Source organism: Rhinopithecus bieti, unplaced genomic scaffold (genome assembly GCF_001698545.2).
Source record: "Rhinopithecus bieti isolate Rb0 unplaced genomic scaffold, ASM169854v2 scaffold_1599, whole genome shotgun sequence".
NCBI classification, from domain to species: Eukaryota; Metazoa; Chordata; class Mammalia; order Primates; family Cercopithecidae; genus Rhinopithecus; species Rhinopithecus bieti.
This window is the reverse complement of record NW_016804139.1, coordinates 4,569,165-4,586,845: the sequence shown is the minus strand read 5'-3', so window position 1 is coordinate 4,586,845 and position 17,681 is coordinate 4,569,165. Positions and strand designations below refer to the sequence as shown.

At 38.8% G+C, this 17,681-nt stretch overlaps 1 protein-coding gene and 1 long non-coding RNA gene across 7 annotated transcripts in view; one reads left to right on the top strand and one right to left on the bottom strand.

Annotated features, from left to right (window-relative positions):
- Positions 1-17,681, bottom strand: part of KCNIP4 (potassium voltage-gated channel interacting protein 4) — a 1,247,498-nt gene that overhangs the window by 563,251 nt on the left and 666,566 nt on the right. Inside the window, exon 1 of one of the 4 annotated variants that reach the window (XM_017866807.1) lies at positions 9,650-9,877. The exons of the other annotated variants lie outside the window; for them this stretch is intronic. Coding sequence (XP_017722296.1) covers positions 9,650-9,749 — 100 coding nt within the window. The 5' untranslated portion in view covers positions 9,750-9,877. Of the gene's footprint in view, positions 1-9,649; positions 9,878-17,681 lie in introns of those variants that run through there. 4 annotated transcript variants of the gene reach the window in all.
- LOC108526171 (uncharacterized) overlaps positions 10,280-17,681 on the top strand; it is a 12,760-nt gene continuing 5,358 nt past the window's right edge. For 2 of the 3 annotated variants that reach the window (XR_001884450.1, XR_001884451.1), the window contains exons 1-2: positions 10,280-10,595; positions 15,478-15,615. This is a non-coding gene — a long non-coding RNA (uncharacterized LOC108526171). The remainder of the gene's footprint in view (positions 10,596-15,477; positions 15,616-17,681) is intronic. The other variant, XR_001884452.1, reaches the window with a different exon arrangement.

Here is a 17,681-nt window from a genome sequence, read left to right as displayed (position 1 = left end):
ACTAATTCTGCCTCTGATCATGATCTAGCCCTACCTGGGAGGCAGAAACACAGTGGTTGAGAATCTTTGTTCTCCAGGTGGGCAGCCTGAATTTGAATCCCACCTTGACCACTTCTAGGTATATGATCTTAGGCGAGTGGCTGAAATTTCACAAGCATATACCTTCTCACTTGTTAAATTTTCAACTACAGCTGGTTCATAAAAATCGTTAATATGAATGACCATACAAAGTCTTGATCATAGTGATTGACATATGCTCAACAAAGTGCTCATTAAGGTGTGTTTGATATTATTAGCATCCAATGCCATCTTCTTGCTCACCAGCTCTGGAACCTCTCTACTTGAGACTCCCCTACTATATTCATTTGATACCTCCGAAATGCCTGAGCACCAGGCACTTAGGATTTGACTCTGTGTCTTCCCATTATGTACCTTCAGCAACAAGATCTGGGCCCTAACTTGCTGCTGAACCAAAGCTTGTTTCCCAACCTCACTACAAATGTGTCATCGCATTTTGGCATACCTATTAGTTTTATAAGAATCCTTGTTTCTGCCTGTGTACCAGCAAATCTTCCCATTTTCCTGGGCGTAATCCAATAAAATGAGAAAAAAAGTAATATGATGAAAAGCACTCATAATAGATTTTTAAGTAAAGAGTTAAAATTCCTATAATTGTGGCTAATAAGGTTGTTTTACAGGGATATGAGAAAATCAGATACTACAAACGTAAAATGGTGAGGTCCTCACCTAGAATATAATGATCACTCTATTATAGATAATGTAATTATTACAATATATATGCTACCAAATAGCACTGTGATTTCTAACAAGTCAATTAACCTTCCTGAGCCTCAATTAACTCATAAAATGAGGAGGCTGGACTACACTTTCTATGATTCTTGCTAGTTCCAAGAAATTTTATTAGTACCTCTACCTGGGATATTAATGTATCATTCACATCTCAACTTGGAATGTGCCCGATTTGAATATTTCCCTTTGAAGCTGCTAAGTGAGGGAGGAGGAACTACTCAAAGGAGAGCAACATTATCTTTTTTGTGAAATTCACATTTTTACCTCTACTCTCACAATATTCTCACTAGGGCAGGTGTTCAAGGAATATTATTTGACTTTTCAAAATTCCCTCTCTAGTAAAGTCCTATCAAGACAAATAACATTGCTCCTAAAAGTATAATTATAAGTGTGGTGTATATTCCAGGTTGTGGAAGGAACCTGGTAAGAAGAAATGAAACTAGACTTGCTCACCCCATGTGGAAGGTAGAGGAAAACCTAGATCAATGAAGAGGACTGAAGTTTTGGCTTGTGCTCACACTACAGATTGGTACAGACACTTGTTTCATATAAAGGAAGTCTGAAACTAAGTGTTGAATCCACGCCCTGGTGGCATCTAGAGCAGAGCAAAGAGGTGTCTGGGAGTAGGCAGGTATGGTACAGAAACAATATCAGGACATATAAAAGAAGGTAGAGTCAAGAACTGTGTAGAGACTTCCTATCTGAACCCTTCAATGGCTTTCCAGTAACAAAGAATAAGTCCTAAAGTCCTTATAATGGCCCTGTAGGATATGACCTTGGCTCTCCCTCCATTGCTCCTCCCATTACCCTGTTGAGCTCACTCTGCTTCAGCTACACTAGCCTGCCTGTGCCCCTTGGATACATGAAGTACACTTCTAACCAAAGTCTCTGGTATGTGGTGGTTCCTTTGCCTGGAATGCTCTTATCCCAGACTCTCTCATGTCTCATGCACTCATTTCTTTTAAGTATTTTCAGACAAGTTGGTTCTTTGGAAAGGCTTTCTCTGACCACCCTTTGATAAATAACACCCTATTTCTGTCCCCTTGCCATATTTTGTGTTTGTCTCTATTGAATATTGGATTATATATTCCTATATATTCCTTTATTTATATTTTTGTCTTGCTTCCCCAATAGTATATAAATTTCTCAAGCTCTGCAACTGTGTTCATATACTGTGCTTAGGACAACATATGGACCACAATTGAGGCACATACAGTAAGTGAATGAATACATGAATGAATGAAATCTACTACAACTACTCTGGTTCTTATTTTTGTATCATTTATAGTTTGTATCACAAAACTCAGCAGATGAACTTGCAAGAATGGAGACTTTATCTGTTCAGCTTATGGCTGCATCCCCAGTGTCTAGAACAGTAGCTGGCACTTGGGAGTTCTCAATAGATAATCTTAAATGTTGTTCACCATTAAAAAGGTCCTGTACTCTAGTTTTAAGAAAGGAAATGAATTGTTGTTTGATTTTGGTAATAAGTCACCACCAGAATCAGTTTTAAACCCAACCCAATCAATCAATGACAATTTTGCATTAGTAACCATGCTTTGGAAAGCCTAAAACTCTATATAGCAACAGCAGTGTTTGGTTTTGAGTGACAGCATCTTACAAGCACAGCTGTCCCTTGTTTACCAAGCAGTGAAGCAACTTTGGGTTTCAGGTATTGAGCTGTGGTCTCTCTTTTTTTTTTTTTTTTGATGGAAAGATGATGGTGCCTAGCTATAATGGCAAAACACAAATAACTTATTATAATCCTATACAGGGTTCTAAACATATACAAATACCAACTACATAAATCCACAAAACAAGCAGGAGAGGGAGATGCTATGATTCTTCCAATTTAGTAGATAAAGAAACTGAAGTACTGAGGGTTGGAGTGCTTACTCAAGGCCTACAGCCACGATGTATTTGAGCTGGGATTATTATCAAATCCCATTATTTTGGCTTCAGAGTCTGTGTTCTTAGTTTCTACATTCTATGGCTTCCCTATGAGAACTGAAACACACACTTGTTATAATTCCAGCAGCCAGATTTGTCTTGATGATTAGTCTACTGACCTAATCAAAAGCTTTTCAAATAATTGTCATGAACAGTCTGGCCGGTGGGGGTGAACTTCAAATAAAGAGGTTAGGGCAGACATCTGTGGGATGGTGGCACCAAAGCAAGCAGTTAGGAAGGTATAGAATTTAGAATTTAATAATTGGCATGTTGAACAATTAAGGTAACTGACCTTGTGATTTGTTTGTGTGTGTGTGTGTATATTTATGTATGTATGTGTGTGTATATATATACACCCATACATAAGTACATATGTATTGCTTGTGTGTGTGTGTGTGTGTATAAATATATGAATTTCTGGTAAGTCAAGTGCTATATCAAATATATACATATGGAAAGGAGATGAATAATTGTTATTTGATTGTGGCAACATATAGCCACCAGACCAGTTTTAAATCCAGCCCAATCAATCAATGACATACACATTTTATATAGGACTTCGGCCTTCCAGAAATTCATCTGTGGGGTATCTGAACTGGCTACCAGATGGTTATGACTCAGTATTACTAAACGTATTCAGACAAGTCACAGAGGTGAAAAACACCTCAATTTATGGCTAAATCCCTCAGCCTGATAGTTCTTTGTAATCATACCTATTTCTAATCTTAAAGTTACGCCAAAAAAGCAACTTCACTATCACTCAGCCCTAAATTCTTGGCCCATAAGCAGAATAACAAGAGAACTACAATTTGAATAAGCATTTTATGAAACAGGTTATGTTTGAACTTTATCTTATGAGTATAATTCATTAGCTTTTTCTTTGCAGAAAATAGTTCTGTCAATAACAAATCATTTTTAAGTCATTTCATCTCTCTGGGACTCAGTTTCCTTATCTATAAGAGGATCAATTTGAAACTGGCAGTTTCTGCAGGATGCTTTGTTCTATGAAGCCTTGATAAATCAGAGTTACAATTATGTAAATTACTGATGTATCTGCTCTTATTTTTCCCTCTTCCTCATTTTTCTGGGTTCACTATCATACCTATGCTTTTACTAATGTCTCTACATAGAACTAGAAGCAAAAAAAGAAAAGAAAAGAATCAGATTCTTAAATACATTTTTAAAATTTTCATGGGCATATTCTGTAAGAGAAGTTTATATTACATATGACTTTCACGTATCTATGTATGTTTTATCTTACTTTGGAATATTTGTCTTGTGCAGTCACAATGAATGCCTTTTGGATTGGCACTACAATAAAGATATTGGAATTAATCCAGACTCCTTCATTTATTTCCTTGTGATCTTAAGCAAGTTATTATTCTCCCTGAACTTCCAGTTTATTCATCTGCAAAATCGAAATAACACTTTCAGTCTTGCATGGTTGAGATGACAATTCCAAGGTGAGGCATATGCAACACTTTTTTTCACCCTCTTTGTCTTATACAGGGTCTCAACTAAGGTAAGCTTTCTTCCCTCCCTTGTACTCTGTTCTCAGTAACTAGAACCATCAGTGTTCCTTCTTGTTTTTTACTGGCTGAGAAAGGTTGGGGTGTGTGTTTTCTGTTGATGACCATCTTCATCAAGCTAAAACCCAACTGATGCTTGTGTTATGCTTTAATTCATTGCTGGATGCACTTACTTCAAAATATTACTCCAATATGGATCATCTTACTGCCTTCGTCCATGCTTCAGTCAACCCGATCCATACATCTCAGACCTTTTCATGAATAATAGTCATCCTGGGTTCAAGGTCTTTAATTTATAACATAGTGACTTTATAATATTCTTTTACTGTGTTTAGAAGAGTACAGTAGGCATGCTTATGCTTATTAAATAATATAAGTGATTGAGAGTATTTCATGCACAGAATGTGTCCAAGAAAGGCTTGTGGAAAGCCATTAATGAATGCCTGATTTAACACTTTCTCCCCTTTGCAAAATATTAGCCATTGCCCATAAAGTTGTAATGCTTAGGAAATGAAAATTATATAATAAGATATGGAGTCTGATGGCTTGAGTTTGAATTCCAGTTTTATGACTTACTAGCTGAGTAAACTTGATCCAAATTCAGTGGACTCTATAGGTCTAAGTTTTCTTATATCTAAAGTGGAAGTGATTATCTAAAAGGATTACGGTGAAGATTAAATAAGATATTGCCATGCTATACTATATTACACAAATAATATATCTATACTATACTCTTTTTAACATGTCTGATACATAGGTGATAATAAAAGTAAGATATTAACATTATTTATAATTGTTTCATTTTAAAACTAAAATTAGGATTATGTCAGTCAAGTAAGAGTCTAAAATTACATGACTAATAAAAAGTGAAGTTGTGATTAGAATCCAAGTTAAATAACTTTAGATCCTCTGAGTGTAATCTCTGAATATACTAAATCTTCTTCTACCAGCAGATCCCTTTTAGGCATTAATGCTCTTGAAATAAGAAAAGATTAACCATAAGAGACCCTAAAGATGGTATATGTATTCCCTTTATTTCATTCCTAGATGGTGTAAAAAGATTGTATCTTTACGTTTTCTAATATAAAGTATTTTTATCTTTCTTAAACTTTACAGTTTACAAAGACTTCTCTGATACCCCAAAACACATAAGCGTTGGCATGTCATTGCATTGGGGGAAGCAGAATGCTGGGAAAATTAGAACAAGACTCTATGAATCTCAACTAAGCTATTTGAGATGGAAATCAGCCCCTCCTAGTCATCTCTAGCCCCTTGGTCCTTATTAAGCATCATGGTCTGAACACACCATCAGTGACGTTTTTCAGTTTGCTCAATTTATTGACAGATCCAGCACTTCCCCACTTCTGTCAACTGCATAGGAGAATTAAGAACTCGGGTTCTAAAAATCCATCTTTGCATATACAGCTAATACCTTGCTTAAGTCTCCTGGGAAAGCTTGTATTACAGTATTACAGATATTTGCTAAATAAAATGAGTTCAATAAATACAAAAGACAGCCTAGTCCTTATCCTAAGGACTTAGATTACCAGTAGATTTCTTTTGTCTTTTATCAAAGATAATTACCAATAAAAGTGACTTTTTTCAAGTCATGTGTATTAATGCATCTTTGTGAAATTTTGCTTTTATTAAGGGGTGTAGAAGGATGGTTCTTTCTTAATTCAGTAACTGCTTCAGCATAATTTCATACATATTTAGATGAAAAGTAGATATTTTCACAGCCCAGTGTTGCATATAGAGATAATGAAATCGCTTTGCCATTAAAATTTTGATTCGATTTCTCCCTAGAATGCATTAACAGAAAACCACTTTCATTTTTATAGTTGAAAAAAAAAAGGCAATTCACTGTTGTGAAGTTTCAGGAGTGTTCCAAACCAGCACAACTCTGGAGCCCCCTAAACTCCCCACTAAGTAGAGAGAGTCTATGAATTTAAAACACTGGCCACTGGTATTGTGTTTCATCCTTAGAAATATGCTTCTCCCTATTATTTTCATGCCTACTGAACTGGCATTAAGATTACTTTTCTTACAAAGAAAATGTAATAAATTTTAATGGAATTACCAAAAAAGTTAATAAATGAGTTAATAAATGATAATATGATGTGCTTATTTGTTATTGGAACTCTAAGTTTCGAGAAACTGTATCATGAGGACGCCTGAAATAGCAGCCCCAAATGTCAAATTCTAGAGCTACAGGAAAGGACGTTTCTCTATTCTCTTGCAATACAATGAATATTTCCCAGAGGTAAGATGAATTACCCACTATGGAAGAGAAGGAAAGATTAGTCTAATGGTTATACTGTATGTCATTTTCAAAGTAGGCCACTGATATCTATTTTATGGTAAATGATATGTGTTACATAAATTTTCAAATTTTAATTACCTGTTACACCCATTGAAGTTTTGAAATTGAAAGTTCCATGCAGATTATCAAGTCCAGTTTTCTCATTTTGGAAAACTAGAAAACTAGAGAGGTAAAGTGACTTAGCCAATGTTAGAGAAAGTAAGAGAGTGTCAGAGGAGGCATAAGCATTTGTGCTCCAACTACTATTTTATATTCTCAGGAGAAAGAATGTTACCTGCTAACTGTAACTCTCAGGTTATAAACATATGACATGGATCTCTGTGTAGTATTATATATTCATGAATATCATACATAGATCAGAACAGGATCCAAGACTCAAGGACCTAATCCCCCGTCTTCTACAATGAAGGAGAACTCAAAGCACTCAAAGATAAGCAAATACAAATATTTTAGATTTTTACATTACCAATTTATTTTGAAGTACATGTATTCTATACATATATAAAAGCAAAATAACTACATTATGCAAACGTCATATTTTATATGCCCTTCAGAACAATATGTATATTACAAATATAACACAAAAAAAAGGAAAACTACATTCTGAATATCGTGTATACTGTAAAACAGTTGTAAGTTTACATGATGAGATTTACTTATTTAGGGAAAAAGTTCACAGTCATCCTCATAAGGCTAGGTTCAAGATTTTCTACTTAATATTCAAATTCTTTCATAGGACAATTGAGCAGATAGAAATAAGAAAAGTGAAATAAATCATCATCTTCTGAACTCAGACAAGCAAAATGGTGCAGGAGGAAAGGAACTCCTAGGTGAAAACAAATCCAAATGAAATGAACATCAGCACTTTTTTCTTTAAGAAAGTTTCAGAAAAAAACTATGAAGATGCTAGCTTGATAATAAACATTGCTTATCCTTTTATTAATTAAAATTAGGCTGTAACTGTAGAGTGCACATATTCTGAACTGCAGACTTAAACTATATACAATGAGCTATATCAATCTATTCATTTGTTTTTTATCTCCAGCTAGCAAAGAATGTAGTCAACTTAAATCTTGTTTTAAAGGTCTTCTCACTCTAAGATTTACTTTGGAGATTTGTCTTATACAGACTTCCAGATGAAAAACACGATTGCTTTCTCTCTCTATCAACTTTCACGCATTAAATAATTCTTCCTTAATGTGGTTATCAACATTTTACCATTTATAATTACTTCCTAACAATCACTGAAAATCATATATGAAGTTTATATTAAAGTTTCTGAGATAGTGCATTCTCTCCATAGTATTAGTCCAAGATTGGTCTGGAGAATGCTGATATTGGAAAACATAAAGTACAAGAGAGAAATTGTTCATACAAATCAGTACAGCTTTGAATGTAAGTAATAATAAAAAGGAAAGACTTCATAGAGGTTAGGAGCTCTTAGAGGAAGGAAACACAAGTTCTCATTTGGGAGAGTGAATATTTGGGCTCCTGAAACAAGCAGAACCAATACTAGAGTAAGTGTCATCACCACATCCAGAGTCAAAGCCCTCTACACAAGAGCTGAAAGAATGATCACACAACATCCACAAAATAAGATAAAACAAGTCCCTCAACAGAGCTAGGAATTCTGAGATTATTCCATGAATTGTCAGTCTCACGGAGAATAAAAACCAGTTCATTAAAATGGGACGTCCCAATCACGTTTGCCAAGTAAAATAACACACACAAATGAACAGAGAAGCCAAATCAAGTTACTGGTTTCATGACAGTGTACAACATGAAGTAAATTTTAAAGAGCAATGGCCACTTCTAGATTTTAGAATTTATCCTCTTTCTAGAACTACAGATATTTCCATCAGATAGGGCTGCCAAAAGCATTCTGCAACTTATTTTAAAATTAAACAAACAAACCCAGCTCTCCACCATCCCCCGCCTCCTGCACCCTGCATCCCCCGCCCCATGAGTTATAAATGTAGGTTTCTGGTAACCTACATCAGAGTGACACACTTATTTTAATTTAATGTTTGCTATTTGTAAATGCAATCTCATTTGTGTTACGCTGTGGCAGCCATTCTCTGGAGGGCTGGATTAATTGTGGATGTAAATACATTTATAACGTATTTTCCTTTTTACTTAAGTTTAAAATTTGAAGCAAGGAAAATATCTAAACATAACTACGTCAAACATCATCTAGAGCTTCTTTTAAAAATTGCTCTGCCAACTTTAGAGAAACAACGACTGGCTGTAGGCAGACACACTCTCAAATGTGTTCTGAATAGTTAGAAAATTATAATGTAAATGTACCCAGATTCCCAGAGAAAGATTTAATTTAGGAAACAATAAGGGCAAATACAAAATTTACTATTTAAACAAAGAGGTGATTGATAAGGAGAACAGAAGAATGAGCCTCTAAGGAACATAAACAGCAATACTTGAAAAACAATTGGCTACCTGGAATCTATGTTAAAGTCTGTTATATGAGTTAGAGTCTTTTCCCCTTAGATTCTCTGTTAGTATGTAAAATAGGTAACATTATAAACACTTCTCCAGATGACCTTATGAAAAGCCTGCCATTCTCAGGCTCCAACCTTAGACCAGAAGAAATTATGTCTCTTTATCTCCATTTGATCAATGCATTTGTATAGCAAGAAATGAGTGATCTCACAATATACCCAAATAAAATTTGCCAATACAATCAAAGGACATACTAGATAATCAAACATCATTATGGACTAAATACTCTCAAAGTAAGCAGGTAGATCCGTTATAAACCCTTAATTACTTCAGTTTTTGTTCTCACATTTTTGATCCAAAGTGTTTCTCCGAGTTTTAACATCCTCTTGTGAAAACATTACTGCAACTTACAAAAAGTTTATTTCATTAATCTTTGCTACCCTGAAAAACCTGGCTTCCTTCATGTCCATCCCAGAGTAACATTTCTCTGATCTCATTTCAGGTGCCTCCTACATTCATCTAAGACATTTTCATTGCAAAACAGAGAATTTTCAGAAGTCACTAAAAAGCACTCCCTTACCTTCTAAACCTGCTTCAATCAGCCCAAACTGTTCCAATAATTTAACAAAAAGCACAATGACGATCAGAACCGCTATCATTTCAAGCCCTTCCAAGTTCATGGTCAGCTAGGTCATGGTCCGACCACAGCCACTGAGAAGTGCTCCTCTGCCTGGCTTTCTTTGTAAAGCCATTAAACTACATTAAGAAGGCTACTGCTAGAGAAAGGGGAGGAGGAGAGCGTATGAGAGAGAGAGAGAGAGAGAGAGAGAGAGAGAGAGAGAGAGAGAGAGAAGAGAGAGAAGGGAAAGGAGGCGAGATGGAGATGGAGAGGCTGAGAAAAAGGGAGTGAGAGAGAAAATGCATTCATCCTGTCTGCTGTAGCAGAGGCCAGAAGTGGCAGCCGGATAAAGTCGGGCCTGTCGGAATTATCGGCTTCCTCGTTATCACTCTTGCACAGAGAGACAGCCATGCATCAAGTCGCGCTCAGATCACCCGAGGACCCACGAGGTCACCAGGAACGTCCCGAGGAAATGTAAGGCCCGGTGCGGCGGAGATGGCTCTGCGCCCCGGGACTCCGCGCGCCCGCGCCGCCGCCACCAGTGGCTTTGTTGGGCCGGCCAGTTGCCTTGGAAACAAGAGAACCTAAGCAAGGGCTGGACTCCCGCTGCAGACAGGGAGCAGAGCACCGCACCTTGAAATACGGAGAAAAACCTGAAAACGCTGAGAGGTGGAGTGACAACTTGCATTCAGCTGTTTCAGAAACATTGTTGACCAGTAAGGAAAATCCAAATGTGTATTTTGTCCCAACTAGCTGAGTGCAGATTGAAACGAGGCTTAACGGAGTCCTTCAATGTTGACTTTCTTTTCCATGAGTCACCTTATCCGAAAGCTCAGTCACTGAGAACTAATATTCTGGTTTGAGTAGTAACTATCATATCTTTTCGAAGCATGGGAATAATAAACTAGTAAGTATTCATCATATTTGTATAGTATTTTAGAGTTTAGCAGCTACCTCCTATGCACTACCTCATACCATTCAATACACCAAAATATATACAGTATTTAATGTGTTCCTTCTATCCTTTACAAATAATGATTTAAGTAAATTTGGAGCCAGGAAACGTTTGAGAATAAAATAAAATCCGAAAAAAAAGCTGAAGTTTTGTCTCTCTCTTGCACAACTATTTCATCTTTTCTTTCCTCCTAACACTGCCCAAATAGATTAGCTCTACAATGAAATACAGAATTTTAAAAAAATACGAGAGAGGGAAAGCATCTTAGAAAGTCAATTCAAGTCTCCTATTTCATAGATGAACAAGCTGAGGACTGAAGAGAGCAAAAGAGATGAGGCAAAGGCAGAGCGGGATAGAATGAAGGCATCCTTCACTTGGGGTTGACTTCTGAGGCAGTGGAGTAAAAGTTCAGAATATGAACTCCAGGGATAGACCCCTGGGATCTCTTACTAGCTGTGTGACCTTAGGTAAGTTACTTAACATCTCTGTGTCTTAATGTCCTCATCCATAAAGAGAGGCATAATAGCACCTAGCTCATCACTCTTTAGAGGGAATTAATGAGTGACACTTTTAGAAAAGAGTGAGTGCTCAATCACTACCACCTCGGGTGTTTTTCACAAGTGTCTCCATGCTCTACTCAGACTTTGTTAGGCTGCCAGAGGAATCAATCTGGAGGAAGTGCAGTCCTCCTCTTATCATTCTCTTAATCAGAAACCTTCCATGGCTCCCTATTTGCCTACAGAACAAAGTTGAAGCTCCTTTGAAGAGCATGCTGGGCTCTCCATGATCCGGTACCTCCTTCAGGATTGCACCTCAGTGATCTTACTCCTGTCAATACACTCTACCTGACAGTTCAGCTTCCTTCGCCCAAACTCATTCTGGGCTTTTCCATTTCCAGGACTTTGCTCAAACGGCTCTATCTATTTAGAAAAATGTTTCTACACCATCTCTGCCTGTCAAGTTCTTAAAACTCTTTCATGGAAACTTCAACCAGAATTGGATCAAATCTCTCTTTTTTTGTGTGTTTTTATGGTACTTTTCCTACTTATGATGTATTATATGATAGTCATACGGGTCTCTCCATTAAAGGGTAAGCTGCCAGAGGGCAGAAATCATGCCTTCCTAATCTAGATAGTCCCTACCGTGCCTCCATGGAGGGCACTTCTTACTTCCTAGATGTTTGCTGGAAATAAAAGTCATCAATGATTAGGTGATTACTACACACCAGATGCTTTAATGCATTGCTCCTTCCTAGACATTCTAAAAGTAGGGATGATGATTTGCAGGTGAAACACTAGCCTCAGAGAATCTAAGTAGCAGGCTCAAGGTCATACAGCTGGTGAATGATGGAACCAAGTCTCAAATTATGATTTGTTTAATGCAAAACCAATTACTTCGTCCCATTATCCAACAGGGCTTTAAATGAATTAAAAATCCAAATATTGGCACAAGTGCTTATCAGCACGGGGTGAAGGTTACACCCAAAATGATTCCCCAAACTGTCTTGTGACATTCTTTTTTTTTTTTTTTTTGAAAGAGAGAGACAAGGTTTTGCTCTGTAACCCAGGCTTGAGAGCAGTGGCGTGATCACAGCTCACTGCAGACTTAACCTCCAGAGCTCAAATGATCTTCCTGTTTCGGCCTCCCAAAGTGCTGGGACTTGTACAGGCATGAGCTACCACATCTGGCTGACATACTGTTTTATCCACTAATTCCAGTAACTTTGGAACATGAAAAGCATCCAAACTAGTAGTTAATTAAACTCAAGGATCTTTCTTCCTCCTCATTCACAGGATTAATATTACTTAAACACACACCACCTTGGAACTCGAAAGGGAGTTCTGTTTTTCTAGTACAGTGAACTCTGCAGAGTCCTTCAGTTTGCCTTATCTATGAATGTCCCTAGTCAAGCCCTTTGTGTTCACATTTAAAGTTCATGACCTGGGGCTGAGAAACATATGTAGGCAGGAACTTTTTTTTTCTTTTTTCTTTTTTTTTGAGACAGTGTTTTGCTCTTGTTGCCCAGGCTGGAGTGCAGTGGCACAATCTCAGCTCACTGCAACCTCTGCCTCCTGGGCTCAACAATTCTCCTGCCTCAGCCTCCTGAGTAGCTGGGATCACAGGCACATGCCACCATGCCCAGCTAATTTTGTATTTTTAGTAGAGACAGGGTTTCTCCATGTTGGCCAGGCTGGTCTCGAACTCCCGAGCTCAGGTGATCTGCCTGCCTCAGGCCCCCAAAATGCTGGGATTACAGGCATGAGCTACCGTGCCCAGCCGGCAGGAACTGTTGAAGAGCATCAGAGTGAGAGTCCTTCTACTCGGTCTGGATGTCACAATTATGGGTTCACTTTGCTGTTATGTTGTGCTTCCCAAGGCCTGAGGGTTTTTCTTTTTTTAAATGTTTACCTCATTAGCTCAGGCCTTTGTCCTTGCATTTCCCTCTCTTGCAGTGCTTATCCCCATATCTTCCCATGAATAAGTGACTTGACTTAGGTCTTAGTTTCAAAATTCCTATCACAGAGAGGCTCTTTCTAACCACACTATACAGAAAAACTTCCCTCACCTGGTCCTGGAGTCACTACCCTCTGAACCAGTGTTATTTTCCTCCAAAGCACTGTCACCACCTGGCATGTATATTTGTTTATTAAGTGTCTCCTGCCAGAATTGCTACAATATAAACTCCTACCTATGAGGGTAGAGATTTTTGTCTGTCTTGTTCAATACAATGTCCTCAATTGCAGAGTGGTGCCCGATGAACAAGAGGGAGTGAGTGGTTGTTGAATGAATAATCTGATTGATATTCTCACCTAAAAAGCTACCTGCTCTCTCCCTGATCTGGCAGAACCCAATTTCCTGTTACCAGAGTGCCTCCTCTGCCTGTGGACCCTCAGAGATTTCCATACTTTTTTTTTTCTTAGGAAGTCCTATTCCTACTGCTTCTTTTAAAGGTGAGCCATGAGCACTGCATGCTCAAACATTTTGGCTGTGCTCTATCTTCAGCATTTAATGTGAGTATGATTTGTGGTTCCTGCCCATGTGAACAATGAAAGCAATACAAGGAAGGCAGCCAAGAAGGTTGCCCTGCCCAAAATATCTTAAAATCGCTAGTGTGGATGATAAGTACCTTTGATAGCATCCACTCACATCCCTTCATTTTCAGCTAAAAGAACACTGCAATCTAAATAAGTAAAGTTACTTAACTACATAAGCAACTCTTACCTTCAAGTCTCAGCGAGGATTCAAACTAAAATATTAATCCAATATATTTTCTTCCTGTAGAGCTTTGAATTCCCTTTTAAATAAGAAATATTAAGAGTGTCCAACAGAAAGAGGAAACCTAAATCTTGGCTCCAAATCTTTGTCCTCATTTGGATTACTTGAGGTCACTATACTTTGGTTTGCTGGTCATCAAAATGAGGCTAATATCCCTCCTTCAGGGAAGTGTTGTGAGGCTTAGGTGCATCAATATTTGTAAATGATACTTAATCTTCGTGGAGCACATATGTTTTCAAGCAGTGGGCCTCACACGTAGACTCTTCCGTTCTTAAAACCCCTCTTTGAGGAAGACAGGTGTTTACATTTCCATCGTATGGATGAGGAAACAAAGGTTTGTGAAGGACTAGTCAATTATCCCATGTCCCAAAGCATCTGAAGCCAGTGGGGCTGATAGCTGCTTGCTGATGGTCATCACATTTCCCATGTGTCTCATGTAACAGTGGCCAGGGATACCCAAAGCATTCAATGAAACGAACATCACCGGCATAAGTAACCCAACACTTGATCGTGACTTTTTAAAAGATTTCTCGCCCTTTCTGCATTAATATTAGACACAAGAAAGGTCTGTGCCCCTGCCGTGTGTGTGTGTGTGTGTGTGTGTGTGTGTGTGTGTGTGTAGCAGATAAGTATGAAGTGGTAGTGACAGAAAAGGGATACTGTTTGTGAGTTTGCCAACATTTTCTTCTCTGCAATGCATTCTCACGTAACTACTGAGGAGGGTGCGAGGCTGTTTCAGGTGCTCCCGTTTAAAGAAGTTTCTTCAAAACAATGCTGGGGTGTCCTTCAGCTCAGGCTCTACTGCTGCATGAACGTTATCTCTTACCTGTCCCCAGAAAAACGAATGTGCTTAATTAGAGACACTCTTGCTTTTGCACTTCAGAGCATATCCCTAAAGTGCAGTTTATTCAAAATCACCAGTTACTCACAGTAATGAACCCATTTCTGCTTTGATTCCAGCAATATGGCTTTTGGAACAAAAATAATGTTTTTTACAAAATGAAAGATAAGCCTGCCCTTTGATGAACTGAGGCAGGGAACAAAGGGATTTTGGCACGTTATGTCTTTCTAGATTCCAGGCTGGGAATCCAGGCATTAAAGAGAGGAGGAGAAAGGGGGGCAAACATTCTCTATGTTTTCACCACAGAGTCCCAATGGTTGGCCTTCTCAAAACCCAGCCTTCATTCAATTTGTTTCTGATTGTTCATCTTCCATTCAATTGTTAAAGTTGTGGTCCAGGTACTATATAAGCCAATATGAGCAATAAAAGATGAATACCCGTTTTCCATGAGCTGATTATTAAGCATTGCATACCTGTATAAAATATCACTTGCAGCCCATAAATATATCTATATACCCACAACAATTAAAAATTTAAAAAAATCCTTAGTCTTCACTAGCTTAAAATCTATTAAAAACAAAATTTAGATAATAGCTCATGTGTGTAGAATACTCACTATTTGACAGACTAGCATACTGAGTACTTTATATGGATTATTCCACTGTATCCTCTGTAAACCCTAGGAGGCAGCTACTAATACTATCTCCATTTTGCAAGGGGAAGTTGAGGAATGGAGGCCTCATTGGATTATACCAGGAAATATCCAGCTCAGGATTAAAACCCAAGTCTGACTCCAGAGATCGAGATAATATTTTAGATGCCATTGAAAACACCTGAAATTCAAAGCAGCATCTGGTAAGTCTTTAAGAAAGTATGCAAAGTACCATGAGATCAGGGAAAGCTGACAGGCTTTAATGGTAGTGGAAGGTAGGGGAATAGAACCAAGGTCAGCTTTATAGAGATCACGTTGGGCTCGTACAATGTAGATATTAGGTGGTATTTTTTTTCATAGCAAAGGCAACGTATATTACGTATTACATGACCAATGGAGAAGAAAACTAGTCTTGCCAGATGTTTTCTTTTCTTTTTTTTCTTTCTTTTTTTTTTTTTAGACAAGGCCTTGCTTTTTCACCTAGGATGGAATGCAGTGGCCCAATCTCAGCTCACTGCAACTTCCGCCACCTCCCAGGTTCAAGCAATTCTCCTGTCTCAGCCTCCCAAGTAGCTGGGAGTACAGGCGCACATCACCACAACCAGCTAATTTTTGTAATTTTGGTAGAGATGGGGTTTCACCATCTCTAGGGCTAGGCTGGTCTTGAACTTCTGACCTCATGTGATCTGTCCGCCTCTGCCTCCCAAAGTGCTGGGACTACCAGTATGAGCCACCACACCCAGCCTTGCCAGAGAATTTACCCAGAGCCAGAAAGAACAGTCAAAGCCCGTCTCAAATCACTTGCCCAGTTGCTCCTGGGAAGTTTCTGCCCCTCGTTTTTCAGACTGTCTCCCATTCTGGTGCACAAAATCAGCATCAGCGACCTGCCTCTAACTTACTCTCTTCCTTTGGCAGTTACTTGATCCAAGAGAAGCCCGGCTGAATCTTATGACTGAGTGAATGGAAAGCAAATTTGGCCCCTCAAAATGAACTGAAAGAAAACGAGCAGAAGGCAAAGGCATTAAATGAAAAAATTTTTTTTTTTTTTTTTTTTTTGAGACGGAGTCTCGCTCTGTTGCCCAGGCTGGAGTGCAGTGGCACATTTCAGCTGCAAGCTCTGCCTCTGAGGTTCACGCCATTCTCCTGCTCAGACTCCCGAGTGGCTAGGACCACAGGCACGTGCACCACATTGGCTAATTTTTTGTATTTTAATAGAGACGGGGTTTCACCATGTTAGCCAGGATGGTCTGGATCGCCTAACCTGGTGATCTGCCCACCTCGGCCTCCCAAAGTGCTGGGATTACAGGAGTGAGCCACTGTGCCTGGCCTGAGAAATGTATTTCAATAATAATGTGAAAAGACAATGAGCTGCATTTATGGCAGAGGGAGTACAATGCAGAGGTTAAGAGTATGCTTGGGTTTAAATCCCCGCTTTGTTTCTTTAGAGCCTTGTGACTTTGGGCAAACTGCTGAGATGAGTCATACAAAGCAATTAGAACAGAGACTGTCACCGTATAAATGTTCAATAAGTAATAGCTATTATTGTTATTTATTGAGCTCTTGCTACACATCAAGTACTGTTCTAATTGAATTATCTTCATATGTCCATATAACAAACTCAATGTGCCAATTACTATTATTATTCCTAGCCATTATATGGATAAGAAGGACTAGGGCATCTGCAATTAAGGTGGAATTCTAAGGAAAACACATTGCTTATACCCACCAATGAGGCTGACCACCATCTTCACCACGAGTAATATAGGAAGAAATTATAAACTTATAATGGCTTGACTTTTAAATTGTTCTTAAAAATGATGGAGAAAAAGGTAGTTTTAGGCGGAGCAAGATGGCCGAATAGGAACAGCTCCAGTCTCCAACTCCCAGCGCAAGCGACACAGAAGACCGGTGATTTCTGCATTTTCAACTGAGGTACTGGGGTCGTCTCACTAGGGAGTGCCGGACAATCGGTGCTGGTCAGCTGCTGCAGCCTGACCAGCGAGAGCTGAAGCAGGGCGAGGCATCGCCTCACCTGGAAGCGCAAGGGGGAAGGGGATCCGTTTTCCTAGCCAGGGGAACTGAGACACACAACACCTGGAAAATCGGGTAACTCCCACCCCAATACTGCGCTGTAAGCATACAGGCACACCAGGAGAATATATCCCAATCCTGGCCGGGAGGGTCCCACGCCCACGAAGCCTCCCTCACTGCTAACACAGCAGTCTGCCGCGATCTATCCGCAAGGCAGCAGCGAGGCTGGGGGAGGGGC